This window comes from Gnatocerus cornutus, chromosome 4 (assembly GCF_029298725.1).
Source record: "Gnatocerus cornutus isolate USDA-ARS CGAHR chromosome 4, icGnaCorn1.1, whole genome shotgun sequence".
Taxonomy (NCBI): Eukaryota; Metazoa; Arthropoda; class Insecta; order Coleoptera; family Tenebrionidae; genus Gnatocerus; species Gnatocerus cornutus.
This window is the reverse complement of record NC_142236.1, coordinates 9615653-9638540: the sequence shown is the minus strand read 5'-3', so window position 1 is coordinate 9638540 and position 22888 is coordinate 9615653. Positions and strand designations below refer to the sequence as shown.

Genomic DNA, 22888 nt, shown 5'->3' with positions numbered 1-22888 from the left:
CTTTCTCTTCGACTTCGGGAGTGGCGCACTAGCCACGAATTAGCCCCACGTTGGGCGCCAATTACTATCGTCTAGGGGACAACAATATTTCCGAAGAGGGTGGAGTTACTCGTAGTGGAAAAAAAATTAAACTGAACTATTGAAATCGTCGCCAATTGCCTGACGTAGCAAAACTGTTTATTTTTCTCCTTAATTCCCACTGACTTGATTATTTGTTAGTTTATCTCGAAGGGAATAGGGCTCGCGGTTACAATATACAGGGTGACCCAGAGAAAAATGGCTTCTGAAGGCAACAATTCTGAGCGAAAATTTCGAAACAAAAATTTTCTAGCTCAAAAACTAATCGAGTTAAGACAAAAAATGGTAGTCAATCCGGAAGCTGAACAGAATTTGAAACTCATACTCTCGTTCATTGGTCAGACCCTCGTTACCTAGGAAATTGGGATGGCCTTTGACTTCACCTCTAGAATAAGTTTTTGGGATTGGTTGTTAATTTTTCATCCTTTCTCGAATACTATTAAACTTTAGCAATTTTTGTTTTGAAATTTACCATCTGTATTGCTGTCGACACCCTCCCTTGCTCTCTGGGTCATGCGTTCTGGGACACCTGTATTTTCGTTATTTTTTCTAATATAATGTTGAATAGCAACGATGCCAGTGGACCCCCTTGTCTTACGCTTTCTTTTACTTCCAAACTTTTCGTTAACCTATTCTTTGTTCTTACTCTGTTTTCTGTTTGTTGGAGTGTTAATTTCAGCATCCTGATTAACTTTGGAGTAATTTTTAGCTTAGTGCTCTGTACAATGCTTTTCTATTGACTCGGTCATAGGCTTGCTTGTTTGAAATCTATGAATAAGGCCATAGTTGGTTTGTTATATTCATGATTCTTTGCTTGTATTTCTCTAAGAGTATAGATTTGATCTATAGTGCTTCGATCTCCTCTGAATCCACATTGGTATTCTCCGATTGTGTTGTTCATTAGCAGTGCGAGCCTATTTTTGATGTGGGTTGCTAATATTTTATACAGGGTGTTAGGTAACGTTACGGCCATAGACTAATGGATAATTAAGGAAGGCAAACCGTCTTGTAATCCGCAATTAATTTAATTTTTTTCGTTTTAGTTAAAAAGCTACAAGGCTTTAAAGTTGACCAATAGAATGGCTTCAAATAATTTTTCAATTTTACAGAAATCCAAGTAGCTTTCGGACCAAACGAATAATTAGTCACTTTTCTGCCACATTTGAAGTTTTAAATCAGTGGCGTCAATAAAAGGGAAAAACAATAACGCAATTTTATTCAAAAACAGACAATAAAGCAACACTACAATAGATGTTCAAAATGGCCACCATCTTGTTGAACACAATGGTAAACGACGCAACAATGTTTCCTTTATTGTGCCCAACACATTTTCGTTTTGACGAACTTGATTTGTGATGTCCACAAAAATGGAACAAGTTACGCCACTGATAAAAAATAAGAACTGTCAGTTTGACATCAAACAAAAAAATTCCTTCAGTAACTCTGAATCAAATTTTTGTAACCTTATGCAAATTGTTCCCTGATTGGTCACATTCAAAGCCTTCCAGCTCTTAAACGGTTCAAGAAAACCCGAAAAAAACTTCGAAACATTACTTTTCACGGCTGCCTCCATCACCCCTTTTTCTATGGCCGTAACGTTACCTAACACCCTGTATACAACATTTAATAGTAGTTCTGACATTCGATTTTGTTTCCTTTTTTGTGAATTGGAATCAATATTGCTTCGGTCCATTCCTTTTGCATTTCTTGTTCCCATATGCTCTTAAGTAATTTTTTAATGTTGTCTATCAGTTGTAGTCCTCCATATTTAATCATTTCATTTGTTACGCTGTCATTTCCTGCACTCTTGTTGTTTTTTAATTTGCTAATAATCGTTTCAATTTCCTTCAAGTTTGGTGCTTGTTCTTCTGTGTGACCATGTTGCGCAGATATGATCGTGTCGGTTCTTTCTTCATGAAGACCTTCGTCTGAGTTACTCTCTTCGTATAAAAGTTGATCGAAGTTGTCTTTCCAATGGATTTCCTGATCATTAGTTATCATTTTTCCTCTTTTATCCCTCAAGTACACGGGTTGTGGCTGGTATCTCTTTTTTCATTTTTTATTCCTTGGTATAAGTTTCTAATCTGATTATACTTATAGTTTTTTCTTCTATATCTTTCAGCCTTTCTTCAAAATTTATTCTTTTTTTGTTGCGTAGAACTACTTTAGTTTTTCTTCGTTGCTTTGCATAGATATCTTCTGCTTCTTTTACTTGCGTTCATATGCATAATGTTGAAGTATATACTTTATTCTTTTTTAATAACTGCTACCTAAGTAAAAGCATAAACTTGTTTACTAAGGGTTTACTTAATGTAGACAATAAATACTAGTATTTCCTTTGGCCCATAAGTACTTACTTAAAAAATTTCAAGCTGCTTTTTGGAAACTTGAATTTATTTGTGTGTGGTGAAAATGGCTATTTTTATGAATATTAGAAAGATGAAACATTATAAACCAACGCGTACCTATTCCAACGGCATGTACAAAACTTTATATCGTTTATAGTCAGAATTTTATAACTTTGGTTTAACTCCGCCTACCTTTTGAGTCAATTGAATTTTAGCTGGAAGTCTAATTTATTCTGCAACATTTTGATAGCTCGAAATGTCCACACATTAGAAGACGAAACACAATCAAAATCGACAAAGGTTTCACGATTAATTGAATTCCCGTAAAACTGCGAATCTTTTTTTACAAGTGTGACACTAGAGTTGTCAAATTTTTGATTATGTTGTGTAAAGGAGGCTAGCTATTTCTCGATTCGACAAATTCAAATCGTCTTTTGTTCATGTGGGCGGAGTTAAACCAAAGTTACAAAATTCTGACTATAGTTTAGTTTAATTTAGTTTTGATTTCAAATACAGGGTGTTTTTGAAAACATATTCTAAACGAGTTTAGTAATTCCTTGTCACAACTTGAGCCTACTTAGAGAAAACAGTTTTAGTAAAAGTCTTTGTTTTAGAGATAAAATTACACAAAAATTTTAATATAGCTGCTTGCGCGCCACTGATTTAAAAGTGAACAAAAAATCGAGTTGCTGCTTGTTTAGGAAACAAGTCATTCCAGGTGCGCTTTTTGCCAGTGGTGTAGAAAGTACATGGATTGGGGTTAATTTCACCTTGTCAGTTTTTTATTTAAAAATCGTTTTTTATTCTTTATGCTCCTGTTGCACATGCTTTTCAAAAATAACCTGTATAAATTTTTTTTTGACGACGTGGATATATCATCTTTTTTGGGAGTTTTTCAGCACAAAATCTCTTTCAGAATCCATTTTCAGGATGTTTGTAACAAAAAAAAAAAAATTCAAAATTGTTCGACCGCGTAATTATTATATTTTTTGGAACGCTTCGAAGAAAGCAAATAATAAATTAATTTGAAAAAATATATTTTCAAACTTTGCGCTAAGAGTTTCAACTCTTATACATATCTTCGGAACTATAGCCCGTCACGTAAAATCCTTTGACGCTTTTACTAAGGAGATCGACCACTACAGCATATACAAAAAAAATTTAAATCCGTGATTCCCATCTCTGATAGTTCCTTGTCAGTACAAAAAAAGGTTTTGTATGAAATATTGTTTATATTTTAAAGCTGTTATCTTATCCTTGGAATTTTCAACACTCATGATTTAGAATGACCCTCAAAAATCATAAAATCGATTGCTATGTGTGTATGACTGTAAGAAAAGGATTAAGACAAATAAAAATAAAATAAAATTATAATGATAATAAATAATAAATTAATAACTAATAATAAATTTGGATTTCATAGAATAAGTATATTCTTCATAAATGGATGGTCTCTTGATCAATCATCTTTGAAACTGTTGCTTGGTGGGACGTTTATGAAAGTTTAACACTTGAGTAAATGAGTTTATATGACAACAGTTTTAAGAAGAAACTGAATACTAATACATTTCTGAGACTACAGGCTGCAAAATAAAAACGACTAACAAAATAGGTATAATTTTTTATTATTAATTGTGCATCTATCATTTTTATATAAAAATTGGCTGTCAAGTCACGTTAGTAGATATGTTCCTTACCTTATTGCCTGAGAAACAAATTTTATGTTCACGACAACAAGTAAAATTACACAGCCGTGCGTTGTCATCAACAATCTTATTGCTGCTTAAGACTATAAATAATTGAAATTGCAGAGAAAAAAGCTTGGACAACCTGAAACATACATCAAGTATGGGCATTTTTGGCACAATTATAAATATACTTTCAATGCCATGTTATAGTTGAGGGTGATATTCTCAGAACATTTGATTTTAAACCTAGGAGCCACCATCATCAAAAACATTAAATACATTTTTTTATTTTGCTCAGACCAGTCATACCATTCTACTTGAACCAACTCTTCTAAAACTCCGACGGACTATGAGAGGAAAATAAGTTTTGTCCAAGGTTAAGACTTACAAAATTTTCTATTTCTTGACCACCTACAACCATTCCTCCTAGTACCACAAAACCGGTCATCCCCAATGTCGCAATTCGAAGATATTGCGATGATAAGGAACCTTCAAACTAAAAATAATTAATAGCAATGAAAAAAAAAAGTTAAAATTTACGGCAAAATAAAATAGAGCGACACTAGCCATTTCGATGGTCCCCACGAGTTGATAAGGCAGTACGAATATTTCTGTTCGATGTAAAGCTTGTTGAGCATTTCTAAAATTTGAGTAATAAAATTAATCACACAAAGGGTCTCCGTACTCATAAATTTGTTGGTAGTTCTTGACAAGTTGGCGTAGTTCTCTTGTAATGGTGTTGTGGTAGTTGGTGTAGTTAAGACTTTTGTATGAATTTAAAGAATGTATAAAATGAATCAACATTTTTTTTTGGAAAGCCAACAAATCAACATAGAGTAGGAGGGTAAAAGCAGGGGTACCAATTGCCCGGAAAGCCAAAATTGGCTCTAAAATCACTTTTCCAATCACATAAACAAAACCACCCTACAAGTGTATAAAGTATTATATGTATTTCAACACTATTTGTACTATTATTACTTTAATATACAGGATGTTTTTGAAATACAGTACCAAACAAAACCCGGTAATTGGCGAAGACAAAAATAGAATCAATTGACAAAAAATGCTGGATGTTAAAGTCTTTTCGTTTTAAATTAACCGAATACTTTGTCAAAATTTCCTGTTCACTACTATAGTAGGAATTTTATAACTTTGGTTTATCTCCGCCCAACATGAACAGATGACGATTTGAATTTGTCAAATCAAGGAATGGCTAGCCTCGTTTACCCAACAGAATTAAAAATTTGACGGCTTTAGTGTCACACTTGTCAAGAAGATTTGCAGTCTTGCAGGAATTCAATTAATCGTGAAACCTTCGTCGATTTTTATGGTGTTTCATCTTCTAATGTGTGGATAGACTTTCATCCAAAATTGTATTGGCCTAAAAGGTAGGCGGAGTTAAACCAAAGTTATAAAATTCCGACTAAAAATTATAATTTTGATTGCTTAGCAACAATCCAAGGTTTGTAACACAAACAATCAAGCAATAGTAAGACAGTTCAAATGCCGTTATATTTTTGACACTGCGTTTGTAGCGACGCGAAGTGCAGCTGCTCGAACTAAAACAAAACCGCGGGACGTTTAAAAGAGCTAGGTAAAGCATGCTTTTATGTTGTTTTTTTTTTGTAGTCCATTAATAAATGCAATATTTTAAAGAAACAAAGAATTTATTTTTAAATATAACAACAATAGTAAAAACTTAATTTAGATGAGATTCAAAATCTGTTGTTGTGCCTTATCACTGCTTGACCTAAGTGCACTCTATTAGTATCGTGAGGATAGTAATTTGTAATTATGTAATTAATGTTAGGATGAAATTTATATCAATCGAAAGATCGAAGGCTAACAATTTTCTAGCAGTAATGCCTGGCAGGCCCCTTCAAAGTCTGCAAAATCTAAGTATTTCCACACGTTTTCCATGTGCTTGTGTCAGCAACTAATAACTTTCGAAATTTTTATTTCAGACCAAATTTATTCTGGTATCCAAAAGTCCTTATCATCGTCATCAAAATGCCACTTATTTAGGTTCAAGCTACGATTACGCACACCAAGCGATCTTGAATCTATTCATAAAAATCTTTAAAAAGTGTGTTTGATCGAATTAGCTTACAATCCAGAGTTGAGTGTCATGCGATCGTGGACTAAAAAATGCTTCTTTGTGGAACCTTTTACAGAGAAAGCGGAGATCCAGGAAGTTTTTCTCTGTATTTAATTTGTTGGGTTTGTTGAGTTGCCAAAATTTTTGGAGCGGATCGACATCATCAATTTTAAGTCAAGAGGAGTAGAAATTTTGGTGAAATGTGGGACGCTATTATACACATATCAGATAAAGCCGGTTGTATACCATCGACTTAATCCAGGGTGGTGTTTGATCATGGGACTCGACGGGTACGAAAAAAGTCCTAAAATTATCATAAAACTGTAAGCATTGCCAGTGTTACTTACTAGGATGTAGATACTAAATGCCTGACAAAAAAGGGCGAAAGGTTAGAAACAATTTGGTAATTGCCGCATTTCTTCAACTGCAATGACAATTATTTTAACAAATCAGTTAGCATTCTAGATTTGAAAATTTGAGGGTAGGTTTGAACGAACATCTGGAAGTAGTAATTCGCCCATCTGCCCTTAGTGTCGCTCTATTCGCCGAAGTTCCTAATTTTTTGAATGGATTGAATCGTCTTACTATTGCTTAATCGTCTATGGTTTGTTATTTTGGGTGGATATTTTTATCAGTAGTGCTCCAAGTAAGTGGTAAAAGGTGTTTTTTATCGTTAGAAAAAAAATTAAGAATAGTTAATTCGATTCCTTAATAAGGCTGCCAAAGATTGTTTAATTTTTAGTAGTGTATTTCAAAAAACAAACTATGTATAAACGATTTTGAGTAACTTTTCATTATTTATGACACTAAAAATTGTTTAAGAATGTTTTAGATTGATTTTTGAGGATAGAATAACGCAATTCTAATGCCTTACTATTGAAAATTATATTGAACGACAATTAATTTTTTTATTTACCCATTTTTTGAAGATTCCATCAACGATGGGTATTACGTACAAAAGGTCATAATCTTCTTTTGTGGGATAGCAAAATGAAAGTACCATCATCAATCCACAGGCTAAAGAACAAATCATATACACAGTGATCCAGAAAGTCAGTTTCTCAGACTTTTGTCGAATTTTTAAATTTGCTTCGTTAAATTTCCAAACCCGAATGTGTGGAAAGTGTGTTGTTACAATATTCGCGGCGAGGGGTTGATAAAAAGAACACATCAACACCTAAAAAATCAAAGAAACAGGTAATCTTTTTTACGGATATGATTTAATCTTATAACTTACGTAGACTAACGCAGTGTAAATTGTACTGTACTGAACGAAATATTGCAACTCAAATTTTTTCAGAAAAAGAAAAGTTTGTATTGTGGTCATTGTAACTATTATTATTGTAGTTATATTCTGCACAAACTTAAAACATTTTATGTGGAAAATGCCGACTGTTAAAAACTCACAGATTTTCTTGTAGTGAGAATCTAAAAAATATTTGGTGAGTAAAATTATAATCCCCATAAAACTGTAAGAAGAATAGTTATCATTTGAATAGAAGGCCAAAATGTGTTTCTTTTCTTGGCCGAGTTTTATTTTAATAAGTAGAATGGTAGAATCTGTATTTTTTCTATATTCGAAAAAGGATCGTATGGAAAGGAATAGAAAGAAAATTTATAATTCAATAATTTGGTAAAAATTAACTAGGGGTGGGTTTCACCAACGTCAGTTAAATGCTTGGTTAGTTATTCAATAGATAAATTTTATTTGTCAGTTAAGTAAAATTTTGTTTCACCAAAATATTTTGACGTCTGGTTTATTATTTAACGAATAGTTAACTAGAGTGTTATTTTTGCCTAGAGTGTACATTGAAGTGTCATCGTTGACAGTTATATAAAAGTTTACGTTTTTGAAAACAGTCAGCAAATTATACCAAAACTCCTTGTTATGTCTGTATCAAGAGAGAATAAGTTTAACACGCAATGCTACAGTTGGTAAAACCGAAAAAATCAGTAAGATTAACAAGAATAACGCTGGTAGAAACAAGAAATGAGGTAGTGCATTGCATTTGCGAACGACATTGCATTATTGGCAAAATGGTGGTCCTAACTTGTGAGGAAATCAAGCAATTGATAGGAAAGTTTGGGTTGGCAAATCGCTTTATAAATGTCTGTGTGTTAGTTAAATCGGAAAAAGAGCTAAAGGGGGTGGTAAGAAAATTAGAATAAGGAGAAGTATTTGAAGTTGGACTGGAAATTAATGAGAAAAAAACAAAATTACATGGTGCTAGCGAGTCCAGATAGAGAATGAGCTGGACAATGTGAAGTGAGAGGCGGCGAAATTAATAGAAAATATATTTTTGAAGATGTTGAAGACTTCGTGCATCTAGTGCTAGTAGGTAAAGAGGGAAAAGAAGAGAAAGAAATAAATGCCAGAGTTGTGAAGGAAAACTGAAAATACGGAAGTATAAAAGCTATGTTGAAATCTAAATTTAGAAAACAGAAAATATATCCATTGCACAAAAAATTGAATTTGATTTAACTTTGATTTAACCGACCGACTTTGCCCAGTTAGTTTATTTGTGGTTTTATTTGATTAATAAACGTTAACTGAAGTTGGTGAAACGACAGCTGTCACATTTATTTAAAAAATAGCGTTATTTGACAGTTAAGTTATTTAACTGCGGTTGGTGAAACCCACCCTAAACAAACAATAAAAAAAATGTTTTTTTTTCACGCAAATGAAAAATAGAAAATATAAAAATTACATTAGAAAAGATACTAAATCACCTATTTCGGTTTTAGTGTCTTCATATAAGTTTTCGCTAGTCATACCAGCAATTAAGTGTATCAATTTAAAAATCAAAACAGTTATTGTTACCAATAAAAATTTTTGTGTGTAAGAATAGTTACTGTATTTAATTTACTTCTTGTTTGTTTTTCATCAAATTAATTGCAGAAAATTCACGATCAACGTTGGCTGATGAATGTGGAAGACATAGAATATTTTTACTCTTTTTCTTTGAAACTGAGCCTGTTAGACGGTGGATTTTTAGTGAACCCATGTTATTATTGCCACTTCTTAAGATAATCTGCAGTGATTTAAATTTAAATTATGACGAATAAAATTCTTTTTTTAATGAAGAGGGTGTCATCTACCACACCAAATGAATTTTTACATCTTCAGTTATCTTGGTTTTAAATACCACCCTGTATTGTTTTCGGAAAGATTTTGCTTATTGTTTTATCTAGGTATTTTAATCTTCATTACCTTCTTCGATTCGAAAACGAAAACATTCGTCTTTAGACAAATCCTACTTTATCAGTTTCTAGTTCTACTACCATCAGGGTCACTCTCGTTTTCATTTGTATTATTTGATTTTGTACTTTGAGTATTTCTTTCATTACTTAATATTGGAAAACGTTGCTTCTAAAAACTGAAGCTTTATTATATAGTTTTTTGGTCATTGTGTGTGGCGCAGCCAACGGTATTAACAATAAATTCTTTACAGGATAACGAGCATCTCCTACCAGTACTGAATTTTCTAGTTACTAATTTTCAAATTTTCTACATAATTATTTCAGATTTCTAAAAATCATAGAATCATGGTCCTGGCCATCTCACAACAATATTAATAATATTTAAGGTGGCTCGGGAGTGACAAAAATCCTTTTTTTCGCTTTTTTTGTCACTTTTTTTGAAATAATATCAACTTGTTATACATCAAACTGTGTATTTTTTCATTTTGTAGGGAGGATGCTATGTTATAACTAGGTTCACTTTTTTATAACAATATAAAAGCAAAAAAACGTGTTTTTTCGCTTTCTTTCAATTTTTTGGCTATTAATTTTAAACTAATACGGACATAATATACATCAAAATGTGTATTTTTTGATTTTGTAGGGAGGATGCTATGTTATAACTTGGTTCAGTTTTTTGTATCGTAATTAAAGCAAAAAAACGGGTTTTAACCAGGTTTTTTCATAATTTATACTGTAAATAGGTGGTTTACTGTATTGGATTTTTAATAATCAGACCAAATAACAACAATAACTGATGCAAAGCCTTTGTTGCTTTTTTTAATTTTTAATTTCTATACAATCCACTATACAGTATGTTTCCGGATCGAGTTCACAAAAGGGAAAAAAATATATTATTTTTCATTTTACAAAAAATTCACAAAGGAATAACATTTTTTGTTTAATTTAAAACAGATAAATCTGCAATTAAAATTTCAAAATTATTAGTTTGTACTCTTAAAATATTTTTTTTTATATTTTTATTTATTGAATTTTCTAATCGTAAATACATGATAGCAGGATTCAAATATCAAATGTACATAATAGATTAAAGGAAAATTTAGCCAATAATGAAACAATAGTTGAGAAAATTCGAAGCAGTCGAATTACGAGTTAGAATTATTAAACTATGTGCTGAAAAAAGTGGTGCGTTAATCGAATAGTTACAATTGTTTTGAATTAAGGAACAAATTTCATTCCTTTGGAATTTGTTGGAAAATTAAAAAGAAAAAAGTTTTTCGTTAGTTTTTGTTTTTACGATTTTAGGAATACATTCTGATAATATTAAAGTTTTAATTATTGAAGATTTATTTATTTTGACTTAAGCAAAATCTATTATTCTGTTGTCATTTATTTGTAAAAATAAAAAATTAAAAAGTTTTTTTCCTTTTGCAAACTCAATCTGGGAACATACTGTACTATAGAATGAAAGTCCTAACTAAATTGGTAAATTTCTTAATAAATAGTTTTTTCGTTAGGCCAAAAGATTTTTTTTATTGAAACCACCAACGCTTTAAGTCTTTGAGAAGATGCACAATTGGCAATTGTTTTGGATTTAGCAAAAGTCTTCAGTTTAAGCAAAAAATTCATTGTTTTTAAGTTTGTTTAAAGCACTTTAATAAAGAAAGTCAATGTATGTAGCAAATGGATTAGAGTTAAAGGTAATTAAAGAATGTAATACATGTAATAATACAGGTGTCCCAGAACTCGCGCCTAGCCGAAAAAGGGCGGATGCCGACGGTAATCAGGACGGCAAAAATGCAATTTGTTTTGTCCTGATGTGCATAAAAATTTAGAAATTGCTTAACGAAAATGACCAATCCCAAAAGCTCAAGCACAAATAATATTATTGTTGCTAGGTTTCATAAATAAATCCTTAAAAGGATAAATTGATTTGGTCCACTACATTTTTATAACTGACGTCTATTAAAGATTCACGTTCGGCAGGAGTAACTAAATTTAGTAACTTTAATTTTTGAGCTGGGTAAGTAAGGTTATAATTTTTCTAGTGTAATGTCTTGTAAAACAAATGTCATCCAAATGACAGTTTTTGGTTTGTCATTAAAGGAAAATATTTATTTTCCAAACGAAAAAGAAGAAAATCATCAGAGCTCAGAATCAGATTCAACTAGTTCATCGATTTCATCTTCTGAATCTGATTTTGTTAGTGTTACAATGACTGGTGGAATATTGCCTACAGCTGCGTCTTCCATGAGTGCTGTCCAGTCTTGCCTAATTAATTTTTCGCAGTGTGAAACAAAGTTTTTTTAGTTGTTTGGTGCGTTTTGCGAAATTGATTTTATCCATAAATTTCTCACTTTGTTCATCCGATCCTGTTTTATTCCTTTTGAAACTGATTGTCTTGTAATAGTTGATTCCATCTCGTTATATTGTCAAATTTCAATGACAAATTTATTTGATAGACAATGATGCCAATGTTTAATTCCTAGTTATTTTAGAAATTAAACGTAGCGGCGCAAAAGTATCTATTAGTTACTTCTACCGAACGTGAATGGCTAATAATGTCAATTTGACAAATGAAAACCACACAATGGCGGTTCTAAAAAAAACCTTTTATTACAACAAGAAACAGTACAAGGCACTTGGTGTAATAGTTACATCAAATACTCGAACAAACCACGATTATTTTGAACACACTGATGAGCTCTTCTAACCCAACTTTAATATGCATTTTCAATCATGTCATGCCTGATGCCATCCACAGCTCTCTGAATGCATTGTCTGAGCTCCGCTTCAGTATTTAGCGGCACCACAGCAATTTACACATTCACAGCTTTTCCCGATATGTCCGGTTTTCGGCTAGGCATGAGTTCTGGGACAGTTTTTATAATTAATTACAATAAATTTAAAATATTAACCTTCATAGAAAGATCAGACATCGAACATCGCACGGCCGAAATCGTTTTTTTTCTTTTTATTGTCTTAAGAAACTGTTATAAATATTTTTCGGGTGCATTAATACAAGCAATTTTACATCCTGGCACAAAACACCACTTTTTCGACCTCATTTTCAAATATAACGACAATCGAATGAGAGTACGAGTGAAGCTGAGATGTGACGTCACAAAGCTAGCCTCGCTGATAAGTATGTTTTTCAATCTCGCTCGAATCGTAATTTTAAAAACGCTTAAAAGGTTATAAGCAATTTTTTTGCAATTTTTCCACTAACGACATCATATTATACGACACGCATGAAAACTATTGATTTTCGTCAAAATTCAAAAATGTGAATTCTCCCTATCTGTGTCATACGCGGAACTCCCGAAAATTTTGGTAGCGTTCTAGAATTAGGCTAGTGGTAGGAGAATATCTTTATATAAGGCAATAAGAGACAGCATGTAAATAATAAAGTTGTTGGAAGTATTGTAAAGTGGAATAAGAGAGAGTTATCGAGAGTGTTTCAAGCGCTAAATAAATTTGTTCAAGTGAGACTTTGAATTTTCGGTCAACGTGACAATACATTACCTTCCATTTCTTGACGTTGTAGTCACGTCGTTAGAACTGTAAACACTGCTTGGTCGAACGAACTTTCGATCAATTTTAAAATATAGATTCTTGGTAGGAAGTAATGGTAGTTTAAGCACTTTTTAAATATTGCCACGTAAGCACTAGCAGTCTATGTTTAGTAAACCTTCGATTTGAAATACCGGACTTCACTACGTTTTTAAAAGAACAATATACCATCGTATTTAGTTGGCATTGAAATTTAATTTAACTCGTATTATATCAAAGAAATTTATTGGATCAAATCTTGGTGTTGACAAAAATTAAATTATTATTATTAATTGAATTAAACTGAGTTTAACCATCACTCTGATGATGGTAGCATTGCTATCGAAACGCGCGTTAGCATTTTTTGACAAAATTTGGTGTTTGGGAATAAATTGTATTTTTTAAAATCGTACTATACAGGGTTAGTCACGTGAAGATTACTTCTGAAAATGATTTTTCCGCAACCAAAAATACTAATTTCTTGAATTACTTGATACAACCCGAACCAGAAATGAAATACTGAATCCACGATTGCCTAGGCATTGACAGTGTCACTTTGACAATTACAGAAAATGAGGTTACGTGAGTGTTCATGAACAACCCAGTTCCTAGCTTCCAACGCATCTTGTTTTTTACAATGCTGCGGTTGATAGTTACGAAAGAATTATTTCTACAAATTATAAGTACTGTTACAACATTTTATTCAAACTGTAACACACATAAAAAGGTAATAATTAACTACAACAATTGTTCAAAATATTGGCCATTGGCTAAAAGACATGCATTAATTCTGTTTAAATAAGACAGTTTAACGCGCTACAGTGTTTGTGGAGTGACAACTTTGCACTCCTGGCGTATTCTGTTTTTTAAATCGTCCACATTTAATATTGGTGTGTCATACACCCTTTGCTTAATAATCCACCATAGAAAAAAATCTAATGGTGTCAAATCGGGACTTCGAGGTGGCCACATATTCTCAGACCCTCGACCTATCCATCGATTTCTAAACCTTTGATCTAAATATTCGCGGACAATTCTATGGTAATGCGGAGGAGCCCCATCTTGTTGCAGCCACAAATTTCCTTGGGTATTTAGATCAAGATCCTCCAACAGTTCAGACAACTCAGTTTGTAAAAAATTTAAGTACATTGCACCTTTAAGATACCCATCAAAAAAGTAGGGACCAATGATGTGATTATTTATAATGCCGGCCCAAACATTAACTGAGAATACATTTTGAAAATGTGTTTCACAAATCCAGTGTGGATTTTCTTGGGCATAATAGTGACAGTTGTGGCGATTTACTTCTCCGTTATTATTGAATCTGGCCTCATCACTGAATAGTACTTGATCTAGGAAATTAGGATATTCATTTAGTTTTCTTTGTATAAAATGGCAAAACTGCACTCTCTTCCGAAAATCGGTTGGCTTTAGCTCTTGTATCAGCGTCATTCGATATGGATGAAACTTGTTGGCACGGAGAATACGACCTACCAACGATTGACTAATGCCAATCTGTCTGGCCAGTGCATTTTGACCGATATGGGGATCTTCAGCGACTGCCTCAAAAACCGCAATCTCATTATCTAGACCAGTAGCAATCTGGCATTCTCCGTAGATGAGAATCATGTCTGTTTTCTCATCATTTGAATAAGACATTGTGACGGGTTTCTCAACTCAACGTAACATATTATGCTATTAACGAGAAAAATTATTGGTCTACCACTTACAACTTCAGTATAGGGTAGATTGATAGATTTAGGGCCCGATTTCAAGTCGATTTGTGGCATTGCAAATCAGAGTTGCGCCTTAGCAACACCAATCAAACTGATGCTACCTTAGTAACTGCGTCAACGCAACTTTGCGCCACTGACATGAAATCGGGCCCTTAGTTCGAACTAATGGGGCTTTAATGGAGCGGAATTAACAGTGAAAACGAAATTTTAACAAATAATGTCAAAGTGACCCCAAAGCAATCGTGGATTCAGCATTTTATTTCTAACTCTGGTAGTATCGAGTAGTTTTGGATATTAGTATTTTGGGCGGAAATATGATTTTCAGAAGTAATCTTCTCGTCACTATCCCTGTATGTTTTACTTATAATTGCGGTTTTGATTCAATCATAGCTTACTTATCATGGAAATGAAATTTCACTTATTTGCTTACATTTTGACAGTATCGTCGTGCTTTAATCTTTCGAAATTAAGACATTTTTGATTTCGTGTTCTTCCAGTAATCAAGTTACGCCAAAGTTCCAGTGCAAGCGCCAAAATAACGTCAAAGTGCAACTGACCGGAAAGCTGTATTTGAGCAAGTTCCGCTATAAGGTTTCGGCGGAAGTGCTGAACATAATTTTGTATACCGCTTTTTCTATAATAATTTTGACAAGAATTGTATTAAATTGAACACAAAACAAAACATTTTTAATACAGTTATACAGTTTGCTTGCAATTTGTTTGGTAATTTCTTCGACAAAATCAAAACTTATTTTGATTCCAAATAAAAATACTTTGTCATTTGCTATAGAGAGAAACATCTAATAGAAGAAAAGGTACTAAATAATACATAAAAAGTATAAAGAAACAAACAACTAGATACAGAGTGTCTCAGAACTAATGTCTATAGAGCAAGGGATGGTGCCGACAGCAAAACAGATGGTAAATTTCAAAACAAAAAGTGATTAAGTTTAATAATAGTCGAGAAAGGATAAAACAATGGAGTAAAATAATATAATGTTTATCTGACCAATGAATGATAGTTTGTGTCCATAGTTACCGATTTTCAAATACTGTTCTGCTTCGGGCTTGGCTACCGTTTTTTCGTCTTAACTCGATTATTTTTTGAGCTAAAAAATTTTTGTTTCGAAATTTTGGTTCAGAATTGTTGCCTCCATAAGCCTTTTTTCTCTATTTCTCTATTCTCTAACCATATGTGAAATACACGCAAAAAACTACGTTTTTTAAAAATCAAAATGAAGAAAATGGGGCACCCAACCTGTCTTGTTCCATTTTTCACCAAAAGGATGAAAATGATATTAAAATGTGAATTAAAATATGTGGTACCGAAATATTAAATGATTCTTAAAAATCGTTATAACTTTCTTATAAGATTTATGATCTTGCTTCCAAGCCGCAAACTGGTCCCTCAGTACCTAGGAGATTACCAGGGACCTGATAAAGGCACGCCCGGATTAAGAAAATTTGAGGACCGGGGCTAAATTGTTAACGGGGTCCCCTCAATAAAAAAAAATAGTCGATTCACAACTCGCTTTGCTGATTTAGGAGACGATTAGGTTAGCGCCCACTGAGGGTTAGTGTTAAAGAAACTAAACTATAGATACATACATTTTTTAGATAATGTTACTTAAGATAAAGTTACAAAGGTTTCTGTCTTGATTTAGTAGATGCAAATTCATCTATTACATCACTGAAATCAATTAAGCGAACCAAGTAACACTCAATTGACAACAGAGCCAAAGCTGAAATTCTGTCTTGTCCCATTGAGGAGCGATATTTATTTTTAATATATGCTAACTTACTAAAAGATCTTTTACCTTCACAATTCGTTATGGGCATACATAAGTATATTTTTAAAAGAATAAACACTTGAGCCGAATTGTGAAGGTCGATTAGTCGGAGAAAGTCTTGAGGAGATCGGGATCATCTTTGCTACTGTTTAAAAATTTTGAAAAAATGAAATAATTCATTCTTAAGACCATCTGTAAGATCATTTTGATAATTTTTTCTATAGTAGCTTTTAAAGTGTGCTTTATTTCTCAAAAAATGCAAGGCTAACTTGCGTTTTAACATCAATAGTAGATAAAGTGCTACTTTAACATCAAGGGTAGATAAAGTGTTTTAAATTTTATTTATTTAATTTTTACATTAATTTAAAGTAATGATAACATTAATGGTACAATTCTCGTTTCCTCAGACGTTTAATATTTTTGAAATAGAACTTGCATTCATGATTTCGTCGTGAGTTATCTCTACAGATGACGAAGTGGTGTCTGAATTTGTGACTAAATCTTCGCAAAGAATCTGATTCGAAACTGCAATTTTTCTTCTATGTAGTTTTCTGCCACTGAGGATGATTTCCATCCGCCTATTCTTTTACCGGTGATGAGATCATCACCCTTGTTGGCTAACATCATAGCGGCCGAGCGGTGAAATGCTTCAGTCTGACACTTTTTCTGTCTGTAGTTGACAAAGAATTTGTGAGGAACGTTTTTAGGACGCAAACTTGAATATTTTCGTACGATTTCCAAAAAACTAACTCCACATTCTTTATCGGTTACACAAACCGATCGATCTTTCTTGATTTTAGTGTCAATAAGTGAAACAATAATTACTGACTGTCGATCCTCAATGTTGGAAACTTGTAACTTGTACAATTCATTTGATCTGCAAGCCCCGTGCAAAGCCATTACAGCAACAAACTAAGTTAAAACCCAATTTTACATTTTATCCTATCCTATAAATCTACTACCTTTGCTAATAAATAGTCATCATCTGACGCATCTACCAAGAATTTAATATTCTCATTTGGCTCAAAGATCTTGGATTTCACTTTGCTTCTTTAGTATTGAAATTAGTTTGCAATATCTGAAAATTATTATGACATTACGTTGACACTATTTTAAAAACATCTTACCTGCAATGTCGCAGTTTTCATTTACCAACAATGTGCTTTTTAGCATTGAGTAATAACACCATAAACTTGAAGGTTTGACTTTTTTAGACTTTTGAGAAAAATGTGCAAGGAGCACTTTCTCGCTAACACCACTGATATTTTTTTCTACTTGGAGAAGTAGAAAACTTCCAGCAGAGATCTTTGAAAAGTGTTGTTTAATTACAGCAGTTGCAGCTTCTTTCTCTACGTCTGCTGGAAGTTCTAATATTCGATCTGGCACATGGTAGTTTTCGGGATTTTTGAAAATGAAAAATTTGTTTACAGCAACAGTTCCATAACAACCAACATTGGGTATTATGATACATTTTTTTTATTAATAAATTTAAATTAGTTTTTCTTTAAAAGCTGCTATAGAAAAAAATAGTGTATTATACACGACGATAAAGGATCTTTAACCATCTCGTGAAGTTAATCCACTCGTGGCTGCGCCACTCGTGTATTAACTATCTTCACTCGATGGTTAAAGTGGTCCTTTATCGTCTTGTATAATAAATAACTATTTTTAAAACTTTTTCAGATGAGGCTATAATATCTTCACCAGAAATAGTTCTCAATCTTGTGAGAAATCCAAAAAGGTCTGTAAAGTAATTGTACTCGTATGCTTCATATCGCCTTCTAAGCTCCTGAGTAAGTTTGTCTAAAATTACGTTAAAACATTCAATACGGAATTTATCTCAACCACACAACTTCGTATGTTCACCACCATCATCTTCACGAGATTTTCTAATGATCATACTTTTTTTGAGATCACTGTATTTAAGAATTTGGCCTGTTGAGTTTCTTACAAGTTCTTTGGCCTTTTCTTCCATTATATCAAATTGTTCACGTAAGCTTTGAACAAACTGAACCAATGAATTGAGCATTTCACATCCCACAACAACATCTTATGTTGGCTTTTGCAAAAATGTACTTGTTGCATTAAAACGTTCTAGAACTGTATGCCAGATGATCGTCAAAAAGGCAATTTCTAGTTTGTCTATTTTCTTTTCTAATGATGTTGCTTCCGCTTGAGTATCTTTTTTTTCTTCATTGTCACTTGCTATCAGAGAGAGTACACTATAAATTTCCTTGTAATTTAAAGCTAGTCATTTACAGGCATCTTCTCTGGGCGACCACCTTGTTGCTGAAAGTGATTTCACAACAAATATTCCTTTTACGGCTTCAATACTGCGTTTTAGCAGATAATATCTGCGTGTTGATGGGGTAAAAAAAACTGTATACTTTTTGTAGAAAACTGATAAAAAATAAGAACTGTCAGTTTGACAACAAACAAAAAATTTCCTTCATTAACTCTGATTCAAATTTTTGTAACCTTATGCAAATTGTTTCCTGATTGGTCACATTCAAAGCCTTCCAACTCTTAAACGGTTCAAGAATACCCGAAAAAAACTTCGAAACATTGCTTTTCACGGCTGCCTCCATCACCCCTTTATCTATGGCCGTAACGTTACCTAACACCCTGTATATTTCCGATGATCAGAGCTGTTTTCTTGTTCTTGTGTTTTTTCTTCAGCTTTATGCCATTTGAAAAATCCTGTTTTAACAAAGGAATTTTCACTGGTGTTGTTGAAAAGTTTGCACACAAAACTGAACACACTTCCGGTAGGGCTTGAATACATCAACCAGTCTCTTTTAAATACTTCTCCGTTGGGATGATACACTTTGAATAATTTAAGAGATAACAGTCTGTTTTGGTTTTCGTATTTTTTCAAAGATTTCTCAAAATTGTCGCCATGGTTATGAAAATAAGTTATTTCTTTCTGTACACATTCACTGATAAATACGTCGTCAATCACCGACGGCCATAAAGCTAGATCTTTATTTATTTCTTGGCATTTGAAATCAGTGTTATCCAACGATGGCAAAGCTTTTGAAGAGCAAGGTAAACTATCCATGTTACCTTCATCTATTGGTAAAGCAACTTTAGATAAATTATAAAAAGTATTGTCGGTTTCGAATGTGGAAGTTTTTGGTTTGAAAATATTCGTCAATTCCATTGCATTTTTTGATTTCTTCCAAAGCTGTTTTTCGACTATCTAATTCACAAAAGAAACTGGTTAGTTTTGGATTTTTTTCGGCTTGTTTTAATTTTTCTTGTCGTTTCTGTTGAAAAATGTAATAAAGGTCAATAAAATATAAAAATTATGTAGGTGTAGAATTTACCTTACGCTTAGCAGTGCCAGTTCCATATTTTCTAAAAGACATTGTAAATTTTTAGCAGTACTAAGAATATATGCTCAATACAAAATTACAATACACAAGCAATCAAGCTCTGTGCAAAAATGAATCTGACAATTTTTATTTCTAGAGCAGATCCGGATGTGACTTCATCGAAGCGACCGAACAAATTTCTAGAAAACTATCTTTCGTTTTCATCGAATCCATAAACAAAAAATTAACTCTATACTAAAACGCGTGCCACTTTCTCGCTTTGATCTTGAGATTTTCGAGTTCGAAAAGATGCGAAATAAATTTTTAAAACTCTGGGTACGAGTCCTGTGTTTTCTGGAGCCTCGCCGTACGTCAATTTCGTGGGGACAAAACCATGACCATTAAGTCGAGAGGGCAGTCATAAACATCTCAAAAGGGTCTGATTTTTTGTATACACAACATGTACGGTAGCGGTTTTTTTTGTGTCGGCACTTATTAAAATACGCGATAAACGAAAGCGGAGATTGATTTAATAATTGAGTTTGGCTTAATTAATTAATTCAGGATCTCTTTGACCATCAATGTGTGTTTTCGGTAAGTATGCGTAACTTACACTTGAACATTTGGAAGCATCTTTAGAAACTTCTCTTTACAAGCGCGAATTCATTATTGTTTATCACACGTCATCATCATTTGATGGACAAACATTTGTTGACACTTTGTATAATAAATACCAAGTATCTAGCAGGCTCTTTTTTGAAATTCCGACTATCAAAAAATAGATTGGGGCTATTTTATCGAAAGTCTATACTTCTTTTCAATTCATAGCGAGGCCCCAATTTTAATGTCAACTAGTATACATGAGTGACCAGTATATTGTACTATGTTAGTAAAATGCATGAAAGTTGGTACTAGTTGGGATGTTTTGAAGAAGATGGGGATACCGTGTCATACGTCAATTTGTCAAAATAGATTTGTTTACTCTAACCTACAAGCTTAAATTTTTAAACTTTTCTGGCTCTTAAAAAGTGCACTGTAAGTTGAAAGTACGTATTAAAACACTAAAAAGTAAGATACCGGCCATTTCAATAACTCGACCGATGCGTAAACTGTCATTGAAGACTTCGCAATGATAGGTTACGTCCAGTAAAGTTTTGCAGATAGAAATTGGTTTTTATGGCAGCGAAATAAAAATTATCTAGTCATTACCACAGCCCTCCGAGAGCTGACCGTACCCACAATAAATCATATTGTTCCGATATTCCACAGGGCCGGGATTGTTTACACGCTGAGAGTACTACCTGCGAGCTACGTTGTAATAGTAAGGGTTGGTGCCATCATTCAACAGATAAAAGTGAAACGGCAAAAATTTGTCACAATAAATACAGATTAATGACGACAATATTTCATATTTCTAAATGCATTATCAGATCATTAAGAACCAATAATAAATATAAGTAGATAGTCTAAAGTAGTTACATATCACATATCCAAAGATCAGACTGTATGAATGATCCAAGATTACAAAAAGTTACTTATTTTTTCAAAGTAGGTGAATTTTAAAATTTTGCGTTAATATTACGCTTCACTACACAATGCGGACCTGGGCAAGACCAGCAGCATATTATTTATGACAGGGTAATATTTGCGGTATTGCTCCATTGTTGGCATACTTAACTGCGGCACAATGGGACTCTACCATAAAAACCAATTTCTATCTGCAAAACTTTACAAAAAGGTACCCCTAACTTATACAAAGGCAATTTGGGGCAATATATATCAAAATTCTTCAATCCTTTAATTGAGTAAGCATTCTTGTTTCAAAAAAATTAGCGAGATTTTATTACTTCAGTGTTAATAACTAACAAAGAAACCACTTATTAAAACCATCTCAATTTGTAAGACAATAACTTCATATTTTCGGAAGAATTCAACAGTTTTTGATATTATTCCAACGCGAAATGTAAATGTATCATCAATGTTTTCAATTATGACGTTCCTGTCAAAATGCTGTCATACATGTCGGCAACTTTTGGTGTTTAAAAATGTCCCTAAAAAGTACATTCCTCGACACAATTTTTGGGTACAGTCTCAAATTTCGGGCCAGGTTCGACCTTTGGACCTCGCTAAGAACTGAAATCTAGTATAGGCAGATGTAAAGCCCCTTCCGGGGGACGAAGACTATTACTTAAAGCAAAATCAAAGAACCGAACGTGTAGTGAATTTCGTTTTTCTAAATTTTAATCCATTCCCGACCTACTACAACAAAGTCGTACTCTATTATCTCTAGAAACTGTAGCGTATCGAGACAATTCGATTTTTCATTCATTTTTCGCATATTGGGATATTTCTCGAAACAGTTACCCATGGAAATTTTATTGCAAGCGTGTAATTTTGGTACGGGGTCAAGTTACAAAAAAACATATCTACAAATAAATCCTAACTTATTCTCTTCTGATGATATAAATAAAATATTCTTCATAATTTAATTCTTAATTCTAAATCGACATCACCCCATATGAACTCAACCAGTTCATATGAACTCGAAGAAAACAATAAATTAACAAGGGATGAAGAAGTCCTGATGGTCGTTTTATTGTAGTTTAACAAAAAAAAACCGAACCGTTCATCATAAATACCCCAAAACGTAAGTACCATTTACGACTCGGCCGACTTTTAATCGTTCTAAAGCAGTACATAGATATTAGAGAGACTAAAATGCAAATGTGTATGATTTAATTAACGTACTTATTACACAAAAGGAGTACACCATCACTTGAGTTAGTTTTGTTACTTTTGACAAGTACCGACATCCACTCCACACCCTTTCTCACCAGAAATAAACCGACCATCAGACAGGGATAGTCGAGTGGCTCATTTTGCCGATGTTTTTCATCAATAACAAAATCTGCTATTCGGTAGTTTGGTACTATTGTGTAGTGAGTACTCCAATTAAGTCTTAAAATCATGCCGATAATTGTTCAAGGAGGAGGTATTGGATTGGAAGGATTGGATAAAATAATGTTCATTATAAATAAACCGATAAATAAAGATGAATTCGAAGAGAACAATAAATTCAC

General features: G+C 33.0%; 1 protein-coding gene across 1 annotated transcript; it reads right to left on the bottom strand.

Annotated features, from left to right (window-relative positions):
* Nucleotides 1-431: 431 nt before the first annotated feature.
* LOC148176375 (uncharacterized) lies at nt 432-2134 on the bottom strand. The gene is made up of 6 exons (XM_088035071.1): nt 2105-2134; nt 1719-2061; nt 1081-1083; nt 836-1011; nt 608-796; nt 432-449 (listed from the first exon to the last, which is right to left on the bottom strand). The coding sequence occupies exons 1-6, from the start codon at nt 2132-2134 to the stop codon at nt 432-434; spliced, it is 759 nt and encodes a 252-aa protein (XP_087891197.1).
* Between the last annotated feature and the right edge of the window lie 20754 nt (nt 2135-22888).